The sequence below is a fragment of the Aptenodytes patagonicus genome, chromosome 21 (genome assembly GCF_965638725.1).
Source record: "Aptenodytes patagonicus chromosome 21, bAptPat1.pri.cur, whole genome shotgun sequence".
Lineage (NCBI taxonomy): Eukaryota > Metazoa > Chordata > Aves > Sphenisciformes > Spheniscidae > Aptenodytes > Aptenodytes patagonicus.
In genome coordinates this window covers 1,852,029-1,876,607 of record NC_134969.1, presented here as the reverse complement: position 1 = coordinate 1,876,607, position 24,579 = coordinate 1,852,029, and the positions used below count along the sequence as shown (strand labels likewise).

Sequence of the window (24,579 nt, the reverse complement as noted above, 5' to 3'; positions counted from 1 at the left end):
GGAACACAGCCCCGGAGCGGAGCGGGACAGCCGGGATGTCCAGGATGCTGTTGGCAGGGAGCTGGAGATCAAAGGCAGGGCTGGGTCCCAGCCTCGGCGGACGGCCGAGTGCTGCCTCCTGTGACGCCCCATTTAAGACCCTTTTAAAGAGACTTTGAGGGTTTTCTGCTGTTTTGGCGGACGCCTGCTCTGCTGCTCGGCTTTTTCCTTTATGGAGAACCCGAGTTCAGGCCACTGGAAGTCACTGGGTGTTTTTAGTGTTCGCATCTGGCACTGAAGCCTTTCCCCTGTCACCCCACCAAGCCGGAGCGGGGTGACAGCAGGGTGACATGCCCCAGGCACGTACCCGGGGGTACCCTCCTCCGAGGGCTCCTTGGTGCTGAGAGCTGCTGAACCACATCAGCATCTTGTCCCTGTGCCCGCTCCGGATCAGTTGGCGGAGGGATGACAGGGGGCACAGGGACTTGCCCTTTGCTGGAATACCCAAATATACAGCTCAGCACTGCAAAACACAGGGTGTTTCCATTCCCCACCCAACTGCCTTAGGGGAAACCTTCTGCCCATGCTAAAAGGCACCTGAACTTTCTCGCCGTGGCTGCGTGGCTCCTCCTGAAATGCCGAAATTGCAGGTGAGAGGCTGCTGGGGGGATCCAGCCCCACTCTTCACCTGGCCCTTACAGGGTTTTACGGTGGGGCAGGGAGCCGCTGCCTTAGCAAGAAATCAGACCTGCCGATGGCTCTTGCCATCTTCCCTCTCTCCTGGGCTTTTCATCTCGAAGGCCACAGCCCCCAGATTCCTGCCGGAGCTCCTGCCATGCAGACTCTCTACAACATAGCTCAAATTCTTGATCCTGCAGATAGGATCGTGCAAAGGCAGCTCCTGGGTGAGGGGAGGCTCCCGGCTGCTCCGGAGACCTCCCTTTGCTCTCCTCCGGGTTGAGGGTGCCTGTGTCCGCCCCCGCCACTGGGCTCACCCTGCTCCGCACCCCCAGGCTCCCACGAGGGTTTGCTTAGGGTCTCCTGGGCCCCCATTCCCGTGGCCTCTCCCTGCCATGACCCCAGCCTGGCAAACTCCCACACACTTTATTTGACCTCCTGGAGCCAAAAAGCTGCTGGGCGAGCAGCTCCTTGTCTGCCACAAGTGCGGGGAGCAAACCTCTCACAGTATCAAGCACCTGATGGGGCTCTTCAAACACGTCCCCGTGGGAGGGGTGGCCCCGGCGAGGCGCCGCGTGGGGCTCCGTGGGCCAGGGAGCGCCTGGGAAAATGCCGCGGAGCACTCGGCCCCCAGGCATGCCGGAGTGATGCCAGGCAAGCCTCTGGGCAGCTGAGAGGCCGGGTAAACCACGGGCAAGCGGAAACACATTCCTGCCCAGGCCGTATCTGCAGAGGCATGAATCCAGGGGGACAGGCTGAGCGGGGGGCCCGGCTGCCCAGGCAGGGAGGGGCTGATTCAGCCTCCTGGGAGCCACCGGCACTCTGGGGAGAGGGACGGTCCCCTTAGGGACATATCCCAGTCCCACATGGACAGGGCTGGAGGCAGCTGGCAGGGCAGGGTCCCGCTGCAGGGGTCCCTACTGCCGTGCTCTGCCACCTGGTCTGTGCCACTCTTTGGGAAAGGTCTTATCTGGGACACCCCAGCACCGGCAGGGCGGTGGCTGCAGGTTGCTGTAGGTTGGAGATACTGATGTGCTGTTGCAAAACTATGACTAAGGCAAAATCATTTAAAAAGTGGGTTATAATTGTGTAATTTGTGATTCTTAGCAACGGTTGCTGGCTGCCCCATAGCTGGGGGACGGTGTGAGCCCGGTGCCGGTCCCCAGCCGCCCTGGTCTTGCCTGGGGTTTGCTGCCGCGTTTGCAGTGCCCATAGCCACCCATGCGGGGGACGGAGCATCACCTGGCAGGAGCCACTGGCGTTGTTTGCAGAGGAATCCAGCTCTGTTGATCTCACTGCAGGATTTGACCCGCCTTTATTGTTCAACCTGAGCATGTGTGTGCATGTGCGCAGACAAGAACCTCTACGGGAGCTGTTTGCCAGACTCACCCAGTTACTGGGAACAGAACAAACTACCCTTCCCCTCCCCACACACGCTCAGCGCTGCGGACAAAACCTGGGCACGCAGGAGGCTGCAGACAACACAGACGGGAAAGAGCTTCCCCACTCCGAAAGGTGCCTGAATCCGGCCACGTCCCTCTGGCCCTTTACCGGCTGGGCAGGTACCTCCAGCGCACCGCGGCAGAGGCACGGGGTGCTCACAGGGCTGTCGGGCACCTGCAGGTTGTGGGGGGACGGACCCCGCGGTGCTAACGGGGTGCAGGTGGGAGCTGTGTTATGGCTGGGGCTGTTGTGCCTGCGGTGGCCAAAGGTGGGGACCCCGACAGCGCACAGTGCTACGTTGGGACCCCACAACCAGTGCCAGGGTCCCTGGCCCATGGGGCTGCGCACCTGGGGGGTGATGCAGGGGGATGGCACAGCACCCCGAGAAGCAGGAACGGCCACTCCAGGCCCTGCTCCTCTGTCCCACCACCCTCCCCGGGGACCGAAAGAGGCTGATCCCCTCCAGGAGAACGTGCACAGCCCCGCTCTGCTGCATTTGCACCCCAGGCAGGAGCTGAGCGCTTTCAGGTCCAACGCCCTGCACCCACGCGGGGCAGGACCCGGCAGTGACACAGCAGGCTGGCATGCCAGGGGCTGGCGAGGGTGCCAGGCTTTGTGGGAGGCAAACCAGCGCTGCAGGCAGAGCCGAGCACACCTGGAGCATTGCCCCTGCTCCGCCTGGCTGCCAGCCAGCGCTGGCCAGGCTGCGGAGCTCCCACGACACCACACACCACACCCCGGCACGGGGCTCAGCACAGAGCTCGCGCTCTCCTTCCCGCCCTGCCGCAGGTCCATGGCCAGAGCCGGCGCTGGACTGAGCCGGGCAGGTAGGTGCCGGGTAGGTGGGTGCCAGGCAGGTGGGTGCTGGGCGGCATCGCCCATGGGGCCCTGGAGGTGAGGGCATGGGTGAATTGCCAGGCTGGCAAGGGGGCACTGGCCCTGGGGGCATGCAGGGGCTATGGGCTCCACCATTGGCACCAGCTTTCGGCTGAGGAGGGGAAAGCAGCAGCACCCCTCTCCCAATTTTAAAGCGAAGGGCAGGGCAGGAGCGCTGCGATTGCTCCCCACCCCAGCTACCTTCCGCGGGTTTGCCAGGGAGAAGGATCTCCCAAGTTTCAGATGAGGTGGCGAGCAGAGGCGTGCAGGGCTGGGCAGAGGCACGGCCCTGGCACTCGGCACATGCCGGCACATGACCCCAGCTCAGCCCCATGCGGCTCAGCCGTGCTTCTCGGTGCGTCCCTGGTCCAGCAGCATGGGAGCACGGTGGTGGGTTTGGGACTTGCTGTGGGGTGGGCCCAGCCAGGGACGGGCTCCGGGCAGCCCCGCGGGCTCTGGGCAGTGCTCCAGGCTCTGTTCCTTCCCCACAGCCCTGGGACACCTCGCCGCACCGGGCAGCCCTCCCCGGACGAGAGGACCCTGAATGCCTGTGTGCCATCGCTCCCCCGGCCATGCCCCACTTCCCACTCTGTAGCCCCTGGTGAGTGGGGAAGGAGCCTGAGCCTCTTCCAGGTACGTCTGGGAGGGCGCCAGGTTGGCAACAGGCAGCGGCTCCTCGGGAGTGGGAAGGCGAGTGCGCGGTGCTGATTGTCCTGAGTAGCTGGGATTGAAGGAATTAGCATTTGGGGTTGACCAAAGCTTTCAATCTGGCCTGAAACTGGAGCAGCCCGTTTGCTCCTGGGCCACCCTGCACTCCCTGGGCAGGCTGGTCAGCAGCCAGAAACAAAGCATTTGTCTGAAAAAAACCCCATGTTTTTCTTACGCAAAACATCTCTTGTAGAAAATGCAGAAATAAAAAGTTGGGGCTGGCAATATTTGGGACGTGTTTCCCCTGGAAGTATTTGCCCGCCGCAGTGCTGCCTCCCCAGCTGCACGTGGGGTCCCCTGGGCGTCCCGGTCCCGGCCCCAACCTGCTGGGCCAGTCGTGGCTCCCGCAGGGCTTCAGCACATTCCTGCTGCTGGAGCCGTGCAAGCACCCAGCACTGCAGACCCGCAGCAGCTCTGCGGGCGCAGCTGGACCGTTCCTGCGGCATGCAAGGAGCTGGCCCGCAGCATGTCCTCGCCGTCGGGCACAGACCTGCAAAACTTGGCAGTTCCTCACAAAACCGGACTAATGCTTGCAAACGCAAAGAGGCTGCAAAAAGTCTCCTCTGAGCACTGCTGGTGCTCGGCTCTGTCCTTCAAGGGCTTGGCCCTCCCTGCTTACCCTGGGATCACAGGGTGCTTCGCTCTGGCCTTCACCCCCACACTGCAAACCCTGCCGTGCTCCCATCAGCGGTGGTGTGTGTTACTCAAAGCAACTCCTTAAAAGCCAACGGTGCGGGGATGGATCCAGCCTGCTATCCTCTGAAGCCCTGTGTCACGGGAGACACCTTTACAGCATGGAGTCAACAGCTGCCAACTCACCTCTGGGTAAAAATCACCCGGGGTTTGTAAATCCAGGCAGCAGTAAAGCTCCAGGTCGGGCTTAGCGCGCCATCCTCTTTGCACTGAGGCAGCCCCAGGCTGAGCCACGGAGCCAGTTTGGCCGGCGTGGGGCCTCAGGGCTGCCGGCAGCGCTGTCAGGAGCAGGGTGCTGGGCGCCCGTGATGCGCATGGACTCTCGCTTTCAGCAGCCCTGCTCTCGCCCATGCTCAGGCTGCCTCAGGCGTCACCTGCAAGAGAGAAAACCAGTTCCTGGCCTGTCCCGGCATCCCAGCTCTGCAGCAGCCACTTCCCCTTTGGCTCTCAGCATTAGCAAAGCACGGCAGCTGGTTTAGCCCGTTTTACCCATGAAACTGAGGCTCAGGGAAGGCTGGGACCAGCTGGGACCAAGCCTGAGATCCCCTGGAGTTTCTCTAATGGTAAAGGTCCCCATTCATTCCCAAAGCATGCTAGTGGAGGTCATGCAGGGGAGCATGGCTGAGCCACACAAAACCCTGGGGAGGAAAGAGGATGAGCCTGGGGAGCGCAGAGCGGGAGCCATGCTGGTCCAGTGCTGCGCCCCACGGGGAGCCAGTGCCTCTGCAGCCAAGAGGGAGCTGGCAGGGCTCTGGGGATCCACCCTGGTGGCCATCAGCACATTCCCCTGTGGGCAGCAGGGCAGAAGGAAGATGCAGTCAGGCATGGAAATGCGCTGTGGGGTCCCCTCCCATCCCTCTCCCAAGGGACCTGCCAGCTCATGGGGCTGGTGTCCACACAAACCTTTGCTTTGCTGACATGCCAAGCGCCTCGCACAGCCGTCCCTGCCTGCCACCCAGGCACGGCCTCCCCTTGTTGATCCTGGCCCGCTCCAGGAGATTGTGCTGCCAATTTACACCAACATGTGCAATCAGGCCGGGGACTTGGTGGCAGGGACTTGGCCAGGTGGCTCATCCCTTACGGCAAAGCCTCCACCAGAAGGAAGTGCAGAGAGGTTGGGTCACCCCTGACTGTCACCGGGAGAGTGCGAGGCTGGGCTTTACTGTCCACAAGTGGGATGGTCCCCTCACCCCAAATGAGTGTAACGTGGTGAGGGGGAGATTCTGGCAGGTCAATGAGATTAAGTGCAGCGAGAGATGAGCTGCCCCGTTGCTGTCTCCCATCGCATCTCTTCGCCCACTGCTTCTGCTGCTGTTTCTCCAGATCGGGTGACTCTGGCCTCCGCCGTCCGCCATGGATTGGAAAACACTGCAGGCGCTGCTCAGCGGGGTCAACAAGTACTCCACAGCCTTCGGCCGCATCTGGCTCTCCGTGGTCTTCGTCTTCCGTGTGCTGGTCTACGTGGTGGCAGCTGAGCGCGTGTGGGGAGATGAGCAGAAGGACTTTGACTGCAACACACGGCAGCCGGGCTGCACCAATGTCTGCTACGACCACTTCTTCCCCATCTCCCACATCCGCCTCTGGGCCCTGCAGCTCATCTTTGTCACTTGCCCTTCCCTCCTGGTCATCATGCACGTGGCCTACCGGGAGGACCGTGAGAAGAAGAACCGTGAGAAGAACGGGGAAAATTGCCCCAAGCTCTACAGCAACACGGGCAAGAAGCACGGCGGGCTGTGGTGGACCTACCTGCTCAGCCTCTTCTTCAAGCTTATCATAGAGATCCTGTTCCTCTACCTCCTCCACAAGATGTGGGACAGCTTCGACTTGCCACGGCTGGTCAAATGCTCCAACATAGACCCCTGCCCCAACATTGTAGACTGCTACATTGCTCGGCCAACCGAGAAAAGAGTGTTCACCTATTTCATGGTCGGAGCCTCCTCCATCTGCATCGTCCTCACCGTCTGTGAGATCTTCTACCTCATCTTCAAGCGGGTTGTGCAGAGTGCACGGAAGTGGAAGAAGTCCACCAAGCACTCCGTCAGCTACAGCAAGGCCTCCACCTGCCGGTGCCACCTCAAGACGGAGGAGAAGGACAAGTCCCAGACTAGGTGTGTGGCAGCCCTGCGGGCCTCGGCTCCCAACCTGACTGCCATCTGATGGGGTGCTGGGAGGGGAATAGGAAGGGAGACGTGTCCAGGGATAGCTGGCCCCAGAAGTGGCCACTGGTGATGCCACCACCAGACTCTTCAGCCAGGACCTCGATGGCTCTAAAGGGGAGGGAGGACACATCCACAGGAACTCTCCTGCTTGGGACCATGGCCACGTCCCCGGGTGTCCCAGCGGTGCAGGCATGCTCGGCACCAGGTGGGTGCCAGCTTCCCGTGGGCATGCCTGAGCGTGTCTCTTCTTTCCACAGAGGAGAGGAGCTGTGAGCTTGCCCGTCCCAGCCGGTTCGCCTTCCCCTTGGCCCAGCAGCTTTTCAAGCCTGCCAAGTCCCCGAAACCTCAAGAGTCGACCTGTGTGAAAAATGACTAAACCCAATGAAGTCCCCTGAGAGAGGCCCCCTCTAGCAGATGCAGGTAAGGCAGGGGCAGCCCCGGAGCTCTGCCGGCTGCACGCAGTGGTGCCACGGGGCTTGGATGTCACACCGACACACAGACGCCATGCACGACTCTGCCAAGCAGCCGGCCCTGCCACGGCAGCCAGCACTGGCCGTCTCGGCAGTGAGCCTAGCCGAAAGCTGCAGGGATGAAGCCGTTGAGCTTGAAGGGCACACAGGACTGGGGCTGGCAGGAGGGAGCATGGGGGCTCCCATGTCCCAACAGATTCTCTTGAGTCCTCCAGCTCTGCTGCTCCCATACTGGGTACGAATGCATCAGTTGGTGCCCAGTCAGGGCTGGTGTCACTCAGCGCGGTGACAGTCCCCAGTTTGCCAATACTGGGGCAGGAGCAGCTTTTCCCCCCTTGCTCATGCAAGCACCGAGCCGATGTCCTGCGCAAATGCCCTTGCTGACTCTGCTGCTTCCCTCGGTGCCTTTGTATCCCCCCTTGCCTCAGACGGATGTCACACACAGCATCAGTTATGGATCCAAAAGGCCAATAAACATCGTGCTGTTTGTAGACACTGGGATCTGCTCTGCACACTGTAAATCGAGGGGACTTGGTGAGGGCAGAAGAAATGGATTTGCAGAGGTTACCCAGGAGCCCGCGGTCGGGTGCTCCTTGCTCCTGCCCGAGCTGGTGGGGCGCGGGTCGAGCCCCAGGGACAGCACGCCTGGCATCCACCCGCTCTGCTTCCTCCCAGCTTGTCACACGTTGTTAAACTTTAATTCACCAGAACCGCACACTGGCCCCCAAGGAAATCAAGGAGGGATCAGCATCAATTATTTACTAAACCTTGATAAATATTACAATAAATAGAAATTATTTCCATTTAATCTCTCCTTAACCAGCGCTTAAGGGGCTGCTGGTGCTCCGGCCAGCCACGTTTCCAGCTCTGCTCAGCCCACTCGCGCTTCCCCAGACCCATGAGCGTGTCGCGGTATGCGCTGACACAGCCGGGGCTCATGCCACTGCGAGAGGCCGTGACAGTGATGCCCATGCTGCCGGCAGGGTGACGTGTGATGTGTCTCTGTGCCAGACATGGAGCAAGTGCTTCCAGCATGGGCTACTCCTGTGGGCACCCCAGCGCAGCATCACCTGTGTCACCTGGAAAGATGCTCCAGGAGGTTGGACAGCAGAGGGTGTCGGACCAGGAAGCGGCTCTGGCACCAGCGCGGGTCTGCTTTGGGACACCCGCATGGCTCACTGGGGACCTGTGGCTGGTGTGGGTGAAGCCTGTGCTTGGGCACAGTCTTCCTGGTGGGTAAAGCAACGTGGGACCCGGCACATCCGTGGGTGAGGGCAACTCCGGTTCCTTTGTGGTTTTGGAGCAGCTCCCCGGAGGTGATCTTTTCCATCCATTGAGGGCTGGCAGGGTGCAGAGTATCACTAGGGAACGGGGCCAAGGAGGGCCTTGCCGTAGCAGCAGACATAGCCCAGGGGTGGTGGGAAGGGAGGAGTGGTATTCACAGTGGGCTGGCTGGGAGATGGGCACTGGGCTCTGCAGCACCCTGGTGTGACAGCATGGGGTGGCATGGTGCCTGAAGCACGGCAATTATTTCATATTAAACATAACGATGCTGTTCAGGCTCTGCCCTCTGCTCAGCCCCGGTACTGTCTGTGAGGAGGAAATGCCACGTCTCGGTGTGGGAGAGGCGGCAGCTCCCAGTTATGTGTGCGGACTGGCCTAGTTTCTGGTTTCGATAGCCCGAGCCCAAATCCGCCACCCCCAGCTAGCCCGATGCAGCCCACGCCAAGTGTGCCAGCCCTTTGCAGCCACTGCAGGACAGGGGCGGGGGGGGCACACAGAGGGGTTTTGCCCCCCTGAAGCCAGCAGGACTTAAGCCTGTGCATAAAATGTCAGCATCTGCCCACCTGCCGTCCCCCCTCCTTGTGGGGGGGCCTCTGCACCCCCCGCAGCGCCCCGTCTGAGCCCCCCGACAGCAAACCTCCGCTTAAAACCCGGTGGCGGGTCCCAGCCCCTGGATCCTGGGCGCAGCTCAGCCCAGGAGCCGGCGGGGGACGCGGGGCTGGGGCAGCGCCGGGCTCCGGTGTGGCTCCAGCACCACCCAGCGCCCGCCGCGCCGCACGGACCCGCGGGGGGACCCGCCGAGCGCCGCAGCAGCGGCCCGGCCGGAGCGGGCGGGGAACGGAGCATCCCCGGGGACACCCCGCCGCACGCCCCGGGGCATCTCCCCGACCCGGCCCTGCCTCCCCTGGTGCCCCCGCCCGCGATGCGGGCACCAAAAGCGCGGCGGCTTTAGGGGCGCCCGGTGGGGTGACTTGCTCACGGTCCCACCCGTGGGCAGGGTCCGGGCACCCCGGGCAGGTCCCTCCCCCGCTCAGCGGGTTTGTCCCGGTGGCGGAGCCCCAGCCACAGCGGGGCTGCCGGGCGCGGGCGGTGCCGGCCACCGGGCTGTCCCCGCAGCTCGGCAGGGACGAGCGGGCAGGGACACCCGGCCTTCCCACCGCCCCCGCTGCCTCCCACCGGCTTCGGCCCCGACGGCCCCGGCTGTCCCCGACGGCCCCGGCCGTCCCCGGGGGTCCCGGCCGGGCGGTGCTCCGCGGACCCACCGCCCCGCCCCGCCGGGGCCGCCCCCTCGGCCGGGGGGGAGCGGGCCGGGCCGGGGCGGCCCCGCACACCTGCGGCACGGCGCTAAGCCCCGGCCCCTGGTTTCCTGCCCACGCTCCTCCCCCGGCTCCCCCGGGCCCCGCACGGCCAGAGCCGCCCGGCCCGGCCCGGCCGCTCACACCCAGCGCGGCCCGAGCCAGGCGGGACGTGCCCGGCGCGGCGGAGGTGAGTGAGCGGCGCCCGGGACCCCCGGCGGCTGCGGCTCCCGCGGGGCATCGGGCAGCGCTCGGGGACACCGTGCTTGGGGGCAGGGGGCACCCCCACCGCTGGCACCCCCCTCGCCCCACCGCGGCTGAGTGTCCCTTTAACGGCCCAGCTGGCCCCTCTGCCTGCTCCCTTGGCAGAGGTTAATTAGGAGCCAGGGCTGCGGCCGCTTCCTCTCTCCCAGCCGGGCTGCGGTGCTGAGCTCCCGCGGGGGGATGCGGGCTGGGCTCGCCGGCAGCCGGGGGCGAGGCTGAGACACCCCGGGGTCCCCAGAGTGGCATCGGGTCTGTGTGCGGTGAGTGGTCTTGGGGATCCCCAGGCCGGGGAAAGCCCTGGGCAAGGGGGAGCATGTTGGGGCTGGGGTGCTATCGCCCCACAGCAAGGGAGCTGGCTGGCGACTGTCCCTTCAGTTTGGGGTGAGCCCTGAATAAGCATTGGGGTGGCTGCTGTACCCCAGGGGTTTGTGCTTTCCCTCTCATGACCCTGCTGTTCTCTGCCCTTCGGTAAAGCCGGGGCAGCGGGCTGTCAGAAAGGCAAATCTGGGCTGCTCCTGTGAGCCCCTGCTGTGCCCCCTCTCTGGGTGCTGTGGCCCTGACCTTCCAGGGCAGCCCCAAACCACCGGCCAGTGAGCCCTTAGCTGTGGGCTGTGTCCTGGGAGGCCGGGACAGCCGGGAGTCGTGGGTGCTGTGGGCTGGGTGCTGCTGGGGGAGGTGAATCCCTGCGCTGCCTCTTCTCCCCCAGCCCCACATTTCCGCACTGGGCAGTGGGGTGTAGGAGGAGCACTCCTGGGCTCAGAAATCCTGCCTGGCTCCCTCCCCCAGGTGTGGGATGCTCCTTGGTGGGTTTGCTGGGACCCTCTGCAGAGCAGTCATATCCCGAGAAAGCCTGGGGTTTAGGTAGCCCTGTCTGCCCTGTGCTCTCCAGCATGGAAGCAGAGAATTGACTTGGCTCCCCTCCCCTCTCTGCCGGCAGAGGCACGAGGCTCCCAAGAAGATGGGCGACTGGGGTTTCCTGGAGAAACTGTTGGACCAAGTCCAGGAGCACTCAACTGTGATCGGGAAGATCTGGCTCACCGTGCTCTTCATCTTCCGCATCCTCATCCTGGGCTTGGCCGGGGAGTCCGTGTGGGGGGACGAGCAGTCAGATTTCGTGTGCAACACCAAGCAGCCAGGCTGCACCAACGTCTGCTATGATAAAGCCTTCCCCATCTCCCATATCCGCTACTGGGTGCTCCAGTTCCTCTTTGTCAGCACCCCAACCCTGATTTACCTCGGCCACGTTGTCTATCTCTCCCGGAAGGAGGAGAAACTGAAGCAACAGGAGAGCGAGCTTCGGGCTATCCACAGCAAGGACCCGAAGATCGAGCAGGCCCTGGCAGCCGTGGAGAAGAAGATGTCTAAGATCTATATGACGGAGGATGGGCGGCTCAAGATTCGAGGGGCGCTGATGTGGACGTACATCATCAGTGTGATCTGCAAGAGCATCTTTGAGGCTGGCTTCCTCATTGGCCAGTGGTACCTGTACGGCTTCTCCATGGTGCCCCGCTACGTGTGCAAGAGGGACCCCTGCCCCCATCAGGTGGACTGCTTCATCTCCCGCCCCACTGAGAAGAGCATCTTCATCATCTTCATGCTGGTGATGGGCCTGATCTCCTTAATCCTGAACCTCCTGGAGCTTTTCCACCTCTGCTGCAAGAACCTGCTTAGCAATGTCAAGAAGGTGTCTGTGCCGGCCGTCCCGAGCCGGGACACCTTTGCTGATGACATGGTCTCGGGTCCCTACCCACCCAAGCACTACCCTTTCCTGCCCATGGCCGACAGCCACACACCGCCCTACCAGGCCTACAACAAGCTCTCCAGCGAGCAGAACTGGGCCAACTTCCACAACGAGGAGAACCTGGCACTGGGCAGTGGCAGCAGGCCCCTGTCGGACCCCTACGCCCCCAGGGCTGCTGAAGCCGCCGCCCCGGAGGAGAAGCTGTGCAGCCGTCCTGGGAGCTCAGCCTCCAAGAAGCAGTATGTCTAGTGCCGGGCTGGCCCCGGCTGGCCGGGGCGACCTTCCTCGGTCCCTCGTGCCTGCAAAGGTGCTGGCCACGGGCAGACAGCTGCCTCCTGCCTGGTGCTGTGCCATATGGACAGGCCGCCCTCCAGAGGCTGTGCCCGCGGAGACCTGCCTGCCCCTGGGATGTGATGCTCAGGAGCGGGGCTGAGCACTGCCCTGGAGCGGAGCCTCCGCTCTCTCCTGTTTTCTCCACAGACCCTGCAAGGAAGGAAACTGCAGAAAGTTCCCCGGGACGGCATGTCCTGCATGCCTCGCCGTGGGAAAGGGAGAAATCCCTGGGACCATGCAGCTGGGAACAGGCTGTCCCCAGGGCCGCAGCGAGAGGCTGCTGCCTGTCGGGAGCCGTGGCTCAGCCGGACCCCGGAGCTTGCTGGAGCCCCCGCCGGCGTGAGAGCTGGGCGTGTGGCCGTGGGAAGCTGCTCGCCTCCAGTCTCCATGCGGAGCAGGCTGAACCTGGGAGGGCTGGGGGGAGCTGGGCTGGGGCAGCGCTGCCTGACGGGTCCTGGCCACCAGCCCTGTCCTGTTCCTGTGACCCTGGCAAGGAGCCAGAGGGGCCAGCAGCTCCTGCCCAGGGTTTGCTGCAGGAGCTGCCCCTTCCCCATTGAGGCACGGGGGGGTTAAGCCAGCGGCAGCTCACAGCTGGGGCTCTGTGGTGACTGGCTGATCCCGATGGCTGCAGGGTCACCGCTCGGGTGCCCCAGGAGTGCGAGCCCCCCCCCCCCGCCTCCTGGCCCTGGACCCTTTCCTGTGTGATGTGTGTCTCTAAGTTATTTTTAACCTGCTGGCCTGAGCACGGAGCTTTCTGCCTTAAAGGTGCAGTTGTGCAGGGGATCTGGGGAGCTGTGTCCAGCCTGGGCCACGCAGCCTCGCGCCTGCGCTTTTGGGGAGGAATTAGCCTAGCAACTGCTGGTTTGGGGGGGTTATTGGTTTTATTACTTTGCACTAGTCATCTCCTGCTGTGGGCTGAGGTGCTGGGGGGGACACCAAAGAACCGATGGCTGCCATGAAAACTGTCGCCTGGACTTCCCCAGCCTGTTGATGTTGTGAAAGGGGAAGTCCTGCTGTGACTGAGGGACTGTGGGTCCTGTGTGACAGAGGCACGAGTGTGGGATGGAGGCACTGCCCTCAGTGCTGTTTCCTTTCCCCCGGCAGACTCAGTGTTGCATCTTGTTGAATAAAGTTGAATGAATGAAAAAGGTGAAGTGTGGTGTGACTGTGCTTCATCCAGCTGCCCCGGGGAGGGTGGGTGAGGGTTTGGGGCCAAGGGAGAGGGAAGCTGCTGTCCCATGGGTGGTGGGGTGAGTGTGGGCACCCTCTGAGCTCCAGTTGTGCTGCTCACCCACTGAAAGCACAACGCTCTCTGCTATAGTGTCCTGTCCCCTTCAGCCCAGCTTCAGGCTGGGGCTGTCACAGGGCCATCGTGGCGCAGGCTCTGGGTGGCTCAAAGCAGAGCTCGACCCCGCAGCCAGCCTCTCTGCCTAGGCTTTGCCACAGATAAACCCAGCGGAGGCTGTGGAGCCGCTCACAGCTGCATAATAGGTGGAAATGAGCTGCAGATAAAGGCACACAATGTGGCTGGGGCTGTTGTTTAGTTTCTCCAGCCAAGCCAGCCCAGGGCAGAGCCTGCTCTCTGCCGAGGGCCTCTTCAGCGAGGGTGGGACGGGCTAAAAATACCCTGGAGAAAATGAAATATGGGTGATACGGGGCGATATCGCTGCCATCGGCCACTGGAGGAAGCAGAGAGGGAGGCACCCGGCTGTGCTGCCCTCGGTGCAGAGCCTGGGCTGGCGGCCGAGCCTGCCCTTGACTCCCCTCCCTGCTGGGGATGAGGGAGGTAAAAATCCACTGGGGTGGGGGGTCTGGTGTGCACACTACTAGCTCTCAGCCCTCCCCTGTGCCCTCCATGAGGATGCTGGTGCAGATTCCCCCCGGAGGGACCCTGCCCTGCTCCCTCCATCTCTGGAGGGACCCTGCCCTGCTCCCACTGTTCCCTGGTGGGGACCCCCCCCCCCCGGGCACCCCAGTGCAATGGGGGACCACAGCTCAGTGCTCACCAGGCATCAGCAGAGCTGCAAAGCCCCGTAGTGCTGCAGTTTTCTGGGGAGAGCAGCCCAGCATGCTCGGCTGGGAGGAAATGCCCGTGTGAAAGGTAACGGTGCAGCCGCGCCGCGTGTTTACCCGCCGGCAGCACTCCCCCGCTCGCCTCCCCTCTCCTGGGCTGATATTTTTGTTGGCACCAGGGGAGCATCACGCTTTTCCGAACGGCCCTGCAAGGTGAAAAACAAGACAGCCGAGAGCCCCCTTGCCTGGACACGGTGCCTGGCTGTGGGTGCTGCGCAAACACAGCTCCGGCCCTGCTATTGTTCCCGTGTTGTGACAAGGTGGCTCGGGGCAGCCGGCATGACCCCACGCCGCCGGGACCTGCCCGCAGCACACGCCAAGAACAACAGCGAGGGGCTCACCTGCGTGGCAGGGCCGAGGAGGGGGCGGCAGTGGGGGACGGTGCTGGCAGCAGCCCCCCAGAAAGCAGGCGGGCGGCCCTTAGGCAAATAAAAGTTTGCAGCTGATAAGGGCGCGGGCTGGCCTGGCGAAGCCCTTTGGCACAGCCTGGGGACGGATAGCGGCCAGCCAGACACTAACAGCCTTTCTCACACCTCCGCACTCCCTCCTGAGTAAACAGGCCCCTCCGGTCTCTTTCTGGAAATGGCACTCACTGCCCCAGTGCCTGACCCTGTACCGTGATGCTGAGCCCAGCGGTGGCACGGGCAGCCTGGGGGCTGCGGTGAGGGGCTCACCGTGGGCACCCCCGAGACGCAGCTCCAGGTCCAGCTCTGGGATAACGGGCAGCGAGCACAGCCCTGAGTATGTGCTGTGATGAGCGGGCACTGGGACCCACCACAGCCACCCAGCCAGGATGGCAGGAGCTCCCTGGGTATGGCCATGGGGTGCGAGCACCGTGGGGCTGTTCCCATGGCCACTCACAGGCTGTGAGCCCCACGCTGACATTGCCCTCGGCATGGGTTTTGGGGGAGAGCAGCTTTTGTACACACACACACACACACACACACACACACACACACACCCAAAAGCTCTGTGGGATTTATCCCAATCCAAGGCTGGATGTACTTTCCAGCCCCCCAGAACTAATTCGGCAAGCAAGAGCCACCTGCCTGCACTGTGCCGTGGCGCAGGAGCCAGGCTGCCTTCCTCAGCAGGGTGCAGGCAGCGCCGTGGAGCTGCTCCCGCATCCTCAGCTCCTGGAAGAAAGCAAGTGCCCAGAGAGGGATGTGATGTGGCCAAAGGAGCAAAAGGAAGAGGGAGAGAGGTGGACAGATGGATGCGCACCTGACCTGACCGTCAACAGCCTGAGGCTGGGGGTGCACAGGCGTGGGGTGTCCCTTGGGTGCATGGCCAGCATCGCTGTGCACCCCCCCTGCTGCTCACCAGAGGTTCGGGAGGATGCTGGGGGGGTGGGGGGGGTGGGGGTGGCTGCTTGGAGCACCCCCTGAGTCAGGAAAGGCTTTGGGGCAGCTCTGCCAGTTCTGGGGCCCCAATTCCTGCTGGGGATGTTGGTCTAATGCCAGCCACCGCCCCCAGGAGCCTGCGCCAGTGACTCTGCCCCACAGCCACAGGTTTGCAGGGAGGTTCCTGCCCTCCTCCCAGTTAGGACCCGTCCGTGCTGGGCTCCCCCTGCACTATCCTGCCCTGGGCTGGGGGAAAGGAGCCATGAGGGCTGCCACAGCGTGTCTCGCCCGCAAGGCTCTGCCCGAGGTGCTGGCCGAGCACCAAGGAGTTTATTTTCAAGCTTTCCCAACGTACAGAAAATAGCAAGTGTCTAAATCCGACCCGCTCACAGGAAGAGCCGTGGCGGGAGCAAAAGTGCAGCTGAGAGGGGAGGAAGGGCAGAGGGCTGGGCAGGGGGATGCCAGCCAGGGCCACGGCATGGTCCCCCCCGTCCCGCTGGGGCCCTGTCTGTGCCCAGGGCTCTGCCCGCAGCCCCCCAGCACCCCGTTTCCTGCAGCCCCTCAGGGGGAGCGGGCCCAGGCAGGAGCATCCTCCTGGGCCAGGCATGGATCCTGAGCCCCAGCACCGCCTGCCCACAGCACCCACCATCGAGGCAACACCAAACCAGGTACAATCCACTGCCAACAGCGCACAACGAAGGAAAAGCAAACCCCAAACAGCTCCCTTCCTCCCCCGGGCCCGTCCCCAGCACGGGGTTATATTTAGCACTCCACGCGCGGGCACAGCAGACAATGTGGCCCCGTGTGAGAACCGCGGGCGGGAGGAAACGCACTCAATAGCCCCGATGACTTCCCGCATCCTGACATTGTCGCTCCCCTCTGGCCACTTCCTCGGACAGAGGCAGTGGGACCGCAGTGCCCGGCACCCCATGCCCACCCTGGGATGGGTCCTGCCCTGCCAGTGGCTCAGGCCATCGTCCCGGTGCAGCACTGGGAGGGCACAGGCTGCTGCCTGCATAGCCAGGAGTTTTTCCTGGCGCGGGGAGGTTGATGTGGTCTAAAAGCAAGAGGCTGCAGTGGCCCCGGGGTGCTGGGGATGGGGATTCAGCCCTGAGCTGTGACTGCAAGAAGAGGCGATGCCCAGTGGGACGGGAACATGTTCCACTATAGCTGTCCCTGGCCAGGGCTCAGGGGATGTGTCTCGGTGTAGAGCAGAGCTGCTCCTCTCTCATCACACTTCAGGGCTTTTGCCGGTCGTAGAAAGGAGCCGTCGGGCACAGCGTGGCAGACCTGCACCGTGGGGCCGTGGTAGGAAGAGACGAGATGAGGCAGCTGGGAAAGGACTTGGCTGCGCTCAGGGAAAGGGCAAAACTAGAGCCTGGGAAAACAGCCTCGGCTGGCCAGGGCAGGGAGCGAGCGTCCCCAGGGGCTGCGGGGGATGCGCCAGGGGGGACATGCCATTTGCTCTCCAGTGCAGCCAGGGTGAGCACCCTCTGTATCCCGGGGCTGTGGGGACACTGTGCTGCATGCACGTCCTGGGCACCCCGGGGTGACTGCGCTGCTCCAGGATGGGACACAGGAGCGTGAGTGCTCGCGGGCCCCAGCTTCCCCCTCCAGCCCCCTGCACCGCTCCTCTCCTTCCCAAAGCATTGTTGCTCCGGGCCTTGAGGAAGGGACCGATGACTCTGAGCAGCCCTTGTGCCAGCGCAGGGTCACAGAGTCCCCAGCCCCGCACAGCTGGTGCATCCCTGCCCTGAGCTAACCGGACGTCCGTTGCGGCCGTCCAGGTGTGCCGAGCCATGCCGAGCGGCTGCTGGGCCGCCCCCCCCCCCCCTGCCTGCACAGCAGCTGTCCTGGCCCCCCAGGCTGGCCCGCAGCAAGCTGTGGCGCAACCTGGTCCCACCACGGCGCCGGCTCGCTCCCTGCATCCTGCCTCCGGAAACCGCCACCTGCTCCTCTCACAAGCTGTTCGCAATGGATCCTCGGGAGCAAACACGGCCCCGGGCAGGGCAGAGGGTCAGCCCGGGAGCTGCAGCCGCCCTCGGAGCCGGCAGGGAGGAAGCAGCAAGGCAGCAGGGCCGTGCCAAGAGCACAGCAGCTGGCTTGCTCCCCCAGAGCCCGGGGCACGGCCACCACAGACTGGGCAGGGACAGGCAGCACTTCTGCAGCTGCCGGATTCGATCCCTGGCCTGTGGCACAGTGCAGCCGCAGCCAGCCCCAGCCACGGGGACTTCCTTAAAGCCGGACAAGCCCTGGGAGGATGCTCTCCCATAAAATGCCAGCCTCCAGGCCAGGTGTGGGACTCCCTGCCTGGGGACAGGCTCCCCCCTCACACAACCCCGGCCGTGCTGCTGGCACGGCTCCTTGCCACGCTCCCACTGCAGCGCCCGACTGTGCCGTGCTGGGAACAGCTGGATTACAAACGCCCTGGACCAGAACAAGGACTTGGGCTTGAGCGGTTGTGTGCAGGCTCGGGAAGCCAGGTTTTTTGCCATAATGGTTTATTCAACAAAGCTTCCTCTCACTCTTCGTGAGCCACCGTGGCTGCTCACCCCAGCCCTGAGTGCTTGCCGGCTCCTATTCTTGTCCAGCCGACACTTCCCAGGCAGCACATTGTTGGGATTCAATGGGAGGAAGGGTGGGTTTACGGCACCGAGGGTTTAGGAGAAAGGCAACCGGTCTCTGGGAAGCAGCTTCACCCCTGCCCCAGTGCCTGTGGGGAACCACATCCCCACAGCAACGCCGGCGTCTGCCGTGGGGACGGACGGGAGTCCCCAGACACACAGAAACCAGCTGGAAACGCGGCAGGACCAGCAAGGCAGCCACGGCGGGAGCAGGGCAAGGGCTGCCCGGCCAGGTACCATCAGTGCCCGTGCAGCCGCTGTCAGGGCTCAGCCCTTCCCAAGGGCATCGCTCCAGCGCCGCGCCGGAGCAGCCCCCCCCCAGCCGACACCGTGTGGGCCCAGGGGAGGAAACAGGGCAGCGAGGCCCCGACAAAGCCCAATTGTGCCCGGCCGGCTCTGGGAACAGGCAGATCAATGGGCTATAAACAGCCAAGGGAGCTGCTCCGTCGTGGGGTGAACAAAGGCATTTCGGAAGACGTTTCCGAGCTGGGTCCGGCTGGTCCCGGCTGGGGGAAGGGACGGGACCATTCCCACCCTGGCGCACAATAGGGAACAGCCATCGCCCAGCATTGCCCCGCAGCCAGGCTGGGAAAGCAAGAAGCCAAGGGCAGGGGTTGGCTCAGGGGACAGTGCCGGGGCGGTGGCACGAGAGGTGCTGTGAGCCCTAGTGCAGGAGGCAGCAGTGGGGCAGGGCTGGGACAGCCTTTGCATCGCCCCTAGACTCCTCCTGCACCTTCTAACCCAGCCTCAGCTGCCCTCGCACACCGCGACGGCAAAGGCCTGCAAGTTCCTGGCAGTGCCGGCTGTGAGCCCGGCCAGAGGGCAGCGATCCAGCCCAAGGACAGCAGGTCAGGAGGTAAACACAGCCGGGCAATGCCGGCAGTAAAGCTGTCAGCGGGGCAGGAGCTGGCCTCGAGGAAGTGGGACGGAGCGATGCGAAATGCTGAACTGGCTGCTGACCTCAGGGCTTCACACCAGACGCGACAGATTTATCATCCCTGCGAGGGGAAGGCCGGGCCGGGGCAGCGGCGAGGCCTCGCTCAGGCACCAGGGGAAAAAACAAGCCGGGAGGCAGCGATAACCCCGACTACAGCCCCGGCATGCTGCCGGCACGGTTACCAGCTGGCCCGGCTCGGGCAGCTCTCACCAGGGTTTGGTCCTGCTGTGCTGGTGATGCCCAAGGCTGGAGAATACACCGGCCACCAGTCCCCAGCACTCGCTGCCAGCCTCTGCCACCACGTGCTGCCCTGCTCAGCCAGCCCAGCAGGACCTCCTGTCCCCTGGGACCCCACCCAGCCCTGCCACAGCCCTTCTTGTCTAGATAAGGAGGTCGAAGGGAAGCAGATGACGTGGCCGGGGGAGCTGGGAGGGAGGCACAACCGCAGCACAGGCTGGGATTTCGGTGCCTCCCCCTCCTTCCTGCCCGCCACCCTGTTGCCAGGCCCCAAGGTCAGTGCCCAGCCAGGGACAACGATGGCATTTCTCCCATTGTAGAAGGGGTTGCTTCTTGAAAACATGGGGAGCAGAAACACACTCTGAGCCAGGGTTAGGGACAGGTGTTGATGCAGAAGACACAGAGGCCCAAAGACTGACAGAAGTTTATTCTGGCTGTTCCCGTACAGGGCAGAGATCTCCCCGTTCTCTACACGCCAGCCCAAAGCCACTGCCATGCTCGGTGCTCCAGGACGGAAGCAGGGCCAGGACTTCCACCTCCCCCTGTCCCCCTTCCTCGCTGCGAAGCCTGGGGATGATGCAGAGAGGGGTTCCCCAGAGACCTCCACCGCTGCTCAGGCTCCCGTGGGTGTAACGTGGTAGTGTGGTGCTGTGGTCGGGGTTCGCAAAGAGCCACAGGAGAGCTGTAAGCAGGACGGCAGGTCCTCCTGCGCAGGTGGTTAGCCTGACCCCAACCCCAGGTCACTCAGGTGCAAGTTTCTTCTATCTTCGCGCCATGGAAGAAACCAGACCTAAAGAGACGCGGGTGGAACCAGGCCAAGAGGGTTTCGTGGTTCAGGGGCCGGGACAGACCGAGAGCTGATGAGTTTCAGACACGCTCCACCTCCAAAGCACGGCTCCCTGCCCGCTCTGCCACAGGGGAGGTCTGGGTGCTGTGTCTTGAGTGCATCCGTGGGTTGGGTAAACCCTGACCCTCCGGAGGGCCCCGGGAGGGTGAAGAGCAGCAGTGGGCACAGCGTATTGCCCAGGTACGGCCCGGCGCAGGAGGCAGGCTGGTGCAGGTGACAGGGGAGTCCCCAGCATGGTTCTGCGGGACACAGCCCTCCGGCAGCGGGCCCCAGCCCCGGGAACAGTCGCTCCAGGGCACGGCGTTTGCCCAAACAACTTCATTAACTCTTTTCCGGGCGGTTCCTGTTCAGCACGGCCCGAGGGGCGAACTCGAGCTTGTCCTTCAGGCTCACCACCTTGGTCAGGTCCTTGCCCGCGATCTCCTGCAGCTTGCGGTCCTCCCGCTGCTCCGAGATGCTCTTCTCCTCCTCGGCCGCGGGCGGGGGGTCGCCGCGGAGGAACCACTCCAGGTGGTAGCCCACCAGCCCCACCACGAAGGCCACCGGGAAGGTGACGTACGGGGCCTTGGAGCGCACGGCCGCCCAGAGCACGGACCACATGGCGCCGGGGGCTGCGCCTGGCAGGGGGGGCGAAACGCGGCGGTCACAAGCCGGGCCCGGCCCGCCGCAACGCCCGAGGCCTGCGGGCTGACAGCGCCCGGGCGAGGCTCCGGCGGGCAAGGCCGCACCGGGCGGGCCGCACCGGGCGGGCCGCACCGGGGCCTCAGCACTGACCCGCAGGGGATCGGGACCAGCCTGGGCCGCGCCGGGACCGCCGCCCGGCCCCCGCGGGGCTCCCCCGCAGCCGGAGCCGGACCCGGACCGAGCCCCGGGCGGCCCCCGCTCACCTGGGCCCGGCCGCCGCCGCCGCCGCCACCGCCGCCGCCGCCGCCCCGCCCCTTCCGGTCAGCGGCGGCGGGCGGGAGCGCGGCCAAGCCAGGCGCCCCCGCGGCCCGGCGGGGCGGTGCTGCCCCCTGGCGGACAGCGCGGGATCGGCGGCGCTGGAGGAGCGGCCCGGTCTGAGGCCGCCCCGCGGGCAGGGGAGAGCCACGGGGGGAGAGCCACGGCGTGACCCACGGGGAGAGACCCCCGGGAGAGCCACGGGGAGGGACCCACGGCGTGACCCACGGGGAGAGACCCCCGGGAGAGCCACGGGGAGGGACCCACGGCGTGACCCACGGGGAGAGACCCCCGGGAGAGCCACGGGGAGGGACCCACGGCGTGACCCATGGGGAGAGAGCCACGGGGTGACCCACGGGGAGAGACCCCTGGGAGAGCCACGGGGAGAGACCCCCGGGAGAGCCACAGGGAGAGAGCCACGGCACGACCCACGGGGAGAGACCCCCGGGAGAGCCACGGGGAGGGACCCACGGGAGAGTCACGGGGAGATACCCACGGGTAGATAGCCACAGGGAGACCTGGGGGAGACAGCCACCTGGAGACACCCACGGGGAGACCCATGGGGACAGCCACGGGGAGAGACTTACGGGGGGAGAGACCCACAGGGAAAGAGCCATGGGGAGACCCATGGGAAAACACCCACGGGGAGACCTGCACACACCCCCCAGCTACCCCACAGGGAGATCTGCTCCTGCCCCAGAAAGAGCCCCTCTCCCACCCCACAGACACCCTTCTCCCACCCCACGGACACCCCTCTCCCACCCCACGGACACGAAGGGGCAGCAGACAGGGGAAAGACGAGCCTGACGCCGGCCACGTCCCCGTGGGGAGGTGGCCGCTGGCCCAGAGTAACCAAAGTCGTCTTTATTAATTGCGGCGGTTCATTACAATAAAAAGGGAGCCACGTGTCACGGTCACTGCACGGCGCTGGCCGGGGCCGGGGGGCCCTTCCCAGGCACATCCCTAAATCTGGGGTGCGGGGGGAGCGCGGTGGGAAAGGGCTTTGGGTGGATGACTGGCTGCTGCCATCCCGGAGGTGTTTAGCACCAACAGACCCCCGGGGCAAGGGACCCCCGGCAAGGCATCCCCCTGCTCGGCCCCGGCCCCCCCTGCTACATGGGGGGCACGAGTTGTGTCCCCCCAGCTGCCTCCGATCCCGCCGCCCTGCCCGAGGGCCCTGGGCGACGTTTGACCCCGGATTTCGGGAGCTACCCGGCACCCATCGGCCCTGTTTGGGGGGTGGCTGGTGATGCTGCATGGGGTTGCTGGCGTGGCAGGGTGGGGGACAGGGATGGGGTCCTCCCCCCTTCTGCCACCAAAGGGACACTGGGGGGGACAGGATGCTTGGAGAGGGACTGGGGATGGGGACAGGGATGGGGCAGATGCAGCCTCCTGCCCTGCCACACTGCTCTGCCCAGGAGGGGACCTTTGGGGACCCCCCCCACCCTGCTCCCAGGTCTGTGTGCAGCGACGGGGGAGCTGGGAACAGCAGCAGCCCGGGGTGTCCCTTGGCCCCGTGGGGCAGCAGGCGCACGACAGCCCCGTCCTGGGGTGTCCCATCCACACGGGGCACCAGGATCTTGGGGAGAAGGGGCGACCCCCCCAGGGTAATCTCTAGCAGCCCCGCACTCGAGGGACAGCTGCTGGCCATGTCCATGCTCCTGTCCCATCCGCCAGCGCCGAGCCTGGCCCAGGGCAGAGCCGCCGCGGACCCTGGCACCGCAGGTGCAAACGGGCTGCGGGCAGTTCTCCCCACCACTACCGCCTCGCCTGCACACCAGGGAAGCGGTGTGCCATGTCCTCGGCTGGTGCCATGCTGCAGAGGGGCTCCCAGACTCCAGGCTGGCAGGAGGGAAGGACAGACGGATGGAGGGACAGACTTATGGGGAAGGAGGGCTGAGCGGGAAGGGGAGAACTGCGTCGCAATGCTCCGTGCGAGGGAAGCGGGGCAGCTTGCCGTGACCGGGGGTTTCTGCTGCTCTGGTCCATCCCACCAGCCAGAACACAGCGCTGGTCATGTGTAGTTTCTGGTTTATTCCTCAGGTTATATTTATATATGTATATAGGGGAAGGAGCCCTGGGTCCCCCGTGGCACCCGAGCCAGAAGCAGGCAGGGGCAGCACGGGGGAGCCCCTTGTCCCCACCGTGTCCCAAAGCCTCATGCCGGCAGGGCCGGGGACCGGGGCTGGGGGGGGCTCCAGCCGGGCAGGGGCTGGGAGACCCGTCCCTGCCACACGCTGGGGGATTGCACTGAGTACGGAGAGGCAGGGGGCCTGCCTGCAGCCCCCTCCCCTCCAGCCCGGCAGGGCCGGGGGCTGAGGGTCACCTCTCTTTCGGTTGGGACACAGGCTATGGGGGGGTGCAGAAGGGCTGTGGGGGGGGTGGGAAGGGGACAGAGAGCTGGGACACGGCCCCAGGGAGGGCAGAAGGAGGGAGAGCCCCGGACCCCGGGAGAGGCTGGCAGGGGCATGCGGGCGCGGGGCGATGGGACGGGGCAGAATCGGGCTTCTGTTCACCCACCGTCGGATCCACGAAAGGTCTAAGATAGAAAAGAGAGAAGCTGTGAGTGGGGCCAAGAGCTGCCCCAGGGTGTCCCCGCGGCCCCCCATCACAGTGAGCTACGGCCGCGCCGTCCAGTCCGGGTAGAAAAGCGGAGGCTGCGGTCACAGCCGGGTCTGCGCCTCGGGGATGTAGATCTCGATGCTGTCCGCGCTCTCGGTGGCCGAGCTCTGGCGGAAGGAGGCAGCTCGCTTGGCTGCCAGGAGCCGCTTGCGGGCCTCCTGCCGCTGCCGGTCCACCGAGTCCAGGGAGCGCTCCTTCACCGGGTGCACCTTGGAGCGCGGCGGCTTCTTTGGTATCGGGGGAGGCACCTTCTTCTCCTCCTGCACAGACAACGGGGGCTTCAGGGTGGGTGCGGGGCCAGGACCTCCAGGGAACAGGCGTCCCAGCGGGCTCAGCACAGCCAGGAGGCATGCAGGACACATGCACCTCCATGCACGGCGCTACCACAGGTGGCAAAGCCAAAGCCACGGCGAGACAGCCCCACGCCCCTCCTGCACCACGCCGAGTTGCGAGGCAGGGCTGAGCATCCCTTCATCCATCTGCACGGCATGAAGGTGCCGGCAGCGTGCTGTCCCTGCCTCTGCTGAGACCCTGCCCGGCCCTTTGCAGGCAGCGCTGCCAAGAAACACCCAGCGAGCCAGCTGCGAGACTGCGGCGGGGGAACAGCCCCTTCTTTAGCCTCATTTTCCCCAGATCTTTGTTTTTCAAGTGTTTGCTAAAAGCAGTCACCAGCGACAGCCTGGCAGCGGCAGTTTGGGCACAGATGTGCTTGGGGAGGAGGGAGGGAGAGGTGACAGGGGACAAGTGCCAGCAGCAGAGCCCTGCCCTTACCTTGGGCTCCACGATCTTCCACCCGTTGGCCTTGAGCTGCTGGAGCTCCGCAAACTTCATGCTGACGTCCTCGATGGAGAGCTGCAGGAGGTCCCAGAAGCCGGCCAGGTCTTGGAAGGTGGGCACAGGGAACGCGTTGGGATCCTGCGGGGACAGAGTGTCATCCATGTCCGCCTGCAGCATATCGGCTCTGCTGGCCACACGGCCATCCCACCCCCCCACTGCTGGGGGGCTCTCTGTCTGGCTTTCCCCCAAGGCATTAC

General features: G+C 64.7%; 4 protein-coding genes across 10 annotated transcripts in view; 2 read left to right on the top strand and 2 right to left on the bottom strand.

The window, feature by feature from the left end:
• The first annotated feature begins 2,149 nt into the window (after window positions 1–2,149).
• Window positions 2,150–13,072, top strand: GJA4 (gap junction protein alpha 4). 3 transcript variants are annotated; one of them, XM_076357242.1, is made up of 2 exons: window positions 2,150–2,219; window positions 10,787–13,072. In XM_076357242.1, exon 2 carries the CDS (start codon window positions 10,808–10,810, stop codon window positions 11,837–11,839), a length of 1,032 nt encoding a protein of 343 aa, XP_076213357.1. In that variant the 5' UTR covers window positions 2,150–2,219; window positions 10,787–10,807; the 3' UTR covers window positions 11,840–13,072. The 3 variants fall into 3 exon arrangements, with proteins under 3 accessions (XP_076213357.1, XP_076213355.1, XP_076213356.1); XM_076357240.1 differs by lacking the exon at window positions 2,150–2,219 and adding an exon at window positions 3,545–3,609; XM_076357241.1 differs by lacking the exon at window positions 2,150–2,219 and adding an exon at window positions 9,713–9,775.
• On the top strand, window positions 2,153–7,809 carry GJB3 (gap junction protein beta 3). 4 transcript variants are annotated; one of them, XM_076357246.1, is made up of 3 exons: window positions 3,538–3,609; window positions 5,701–6,485; window positions 6,794–7,809. In XM_076357246.1, the coding sequence occupies exons 2-3, from the start codon at window positions 5,731–5,733 to the stop codon at window positions 6,807–6,809; spliced, it is 771 nt and encodes a 256-aa protein (XP_076213361.1). In that variant the 5' UTR covers window positions 3,538–3,609; window positions 5,701–5,730; the 3' UTR covers window positions 6,810–7,809. The 4 variants fall into 4 exon arrangements, with proteins under 4 accessions (XP_076213359.1, XP_076213360.1, XP_076213361.1 ...); XM_076357244.1 differs by lacking the exon at window positions 3,538–3,609 and adding an exon at window positions 2,153–2,219 and having other exon boundaries at window positions 5,701–7,809; XM_076357245.1 differs by lacking the exon at window positions 3,538–3,609 and adding an exon at window positions 2,902–2,927 and having other exon boundaries at window positions 5,701–7,809.
• A 6,477-nt stretch (window positions 13,073–19,549) lies between the features above and the next one.
• On the bottom strand, window positions 19,550–20,860 carry SMIM12 (small integral membrane protein 12). The gene has a single exon (XM_076357369.1). The coding sequence runs from the start codon at window positions 20,582–20,584 to the stop codon at window positions 20,306–20,308; it is 279 nt and encodes a 92-aa protein (XP_076213484.1). The 5' UTR covers window positions 20,585–20,860; the 3' UTR covers window positions 19,550–20,305.
• A 906-nt stretch (window positions 20,861–21,766) lies between these two features.
• The window catches only part of DLGAP3 (DLG associated protein 3), a 28,176-nt gene continuing 25,363 nt past the window's right edge, over window positions 21,767–24,579 (bottom strand). For both annotated transcript variants that reach the window (XM_076357292.1, XM_076357293.1), the window contains exons 11-12: window positions 24,317–24,460; window positions 21,767–23,805 (exon numbers count right to left, since the gene is read on the bottom strand). In XM_076357292.1, the coding sequence (XP_076213407.1) occupies window positions 23,587–23,805; window positions 24,317–24,460 (363 nt within the window). In that variant the 3' untranslated portion in view covers window positions 21,767–23,586. The remainder of the gene's footprint in view (window positions 23,806–24,316; window positions 24,461–24,579) is intronic.

Coding starts and splice junctions, on each gene's coding strand:
- GJB3 (XM_076357244.1), top strand. CDS start 5,731: ATGGATTGGAAAACACTGCAGGCGCTGCTCAGCGGGGTCAACAAGTAC.
- GJA4 (XM_076357242.1), top strand. CDS start 10,808: ATGGGCGACTGGGGTTTCCTGGAGAAACTGTTGGACCAAGTCCAGGAG.
- SMIM12 (XM_076357369.1), bottom strand. CDS start 20,584: ATGTGGTCCGTGCTCTGGGCGGCCGTGCGCTCCAAGGCCCCGTACGTC.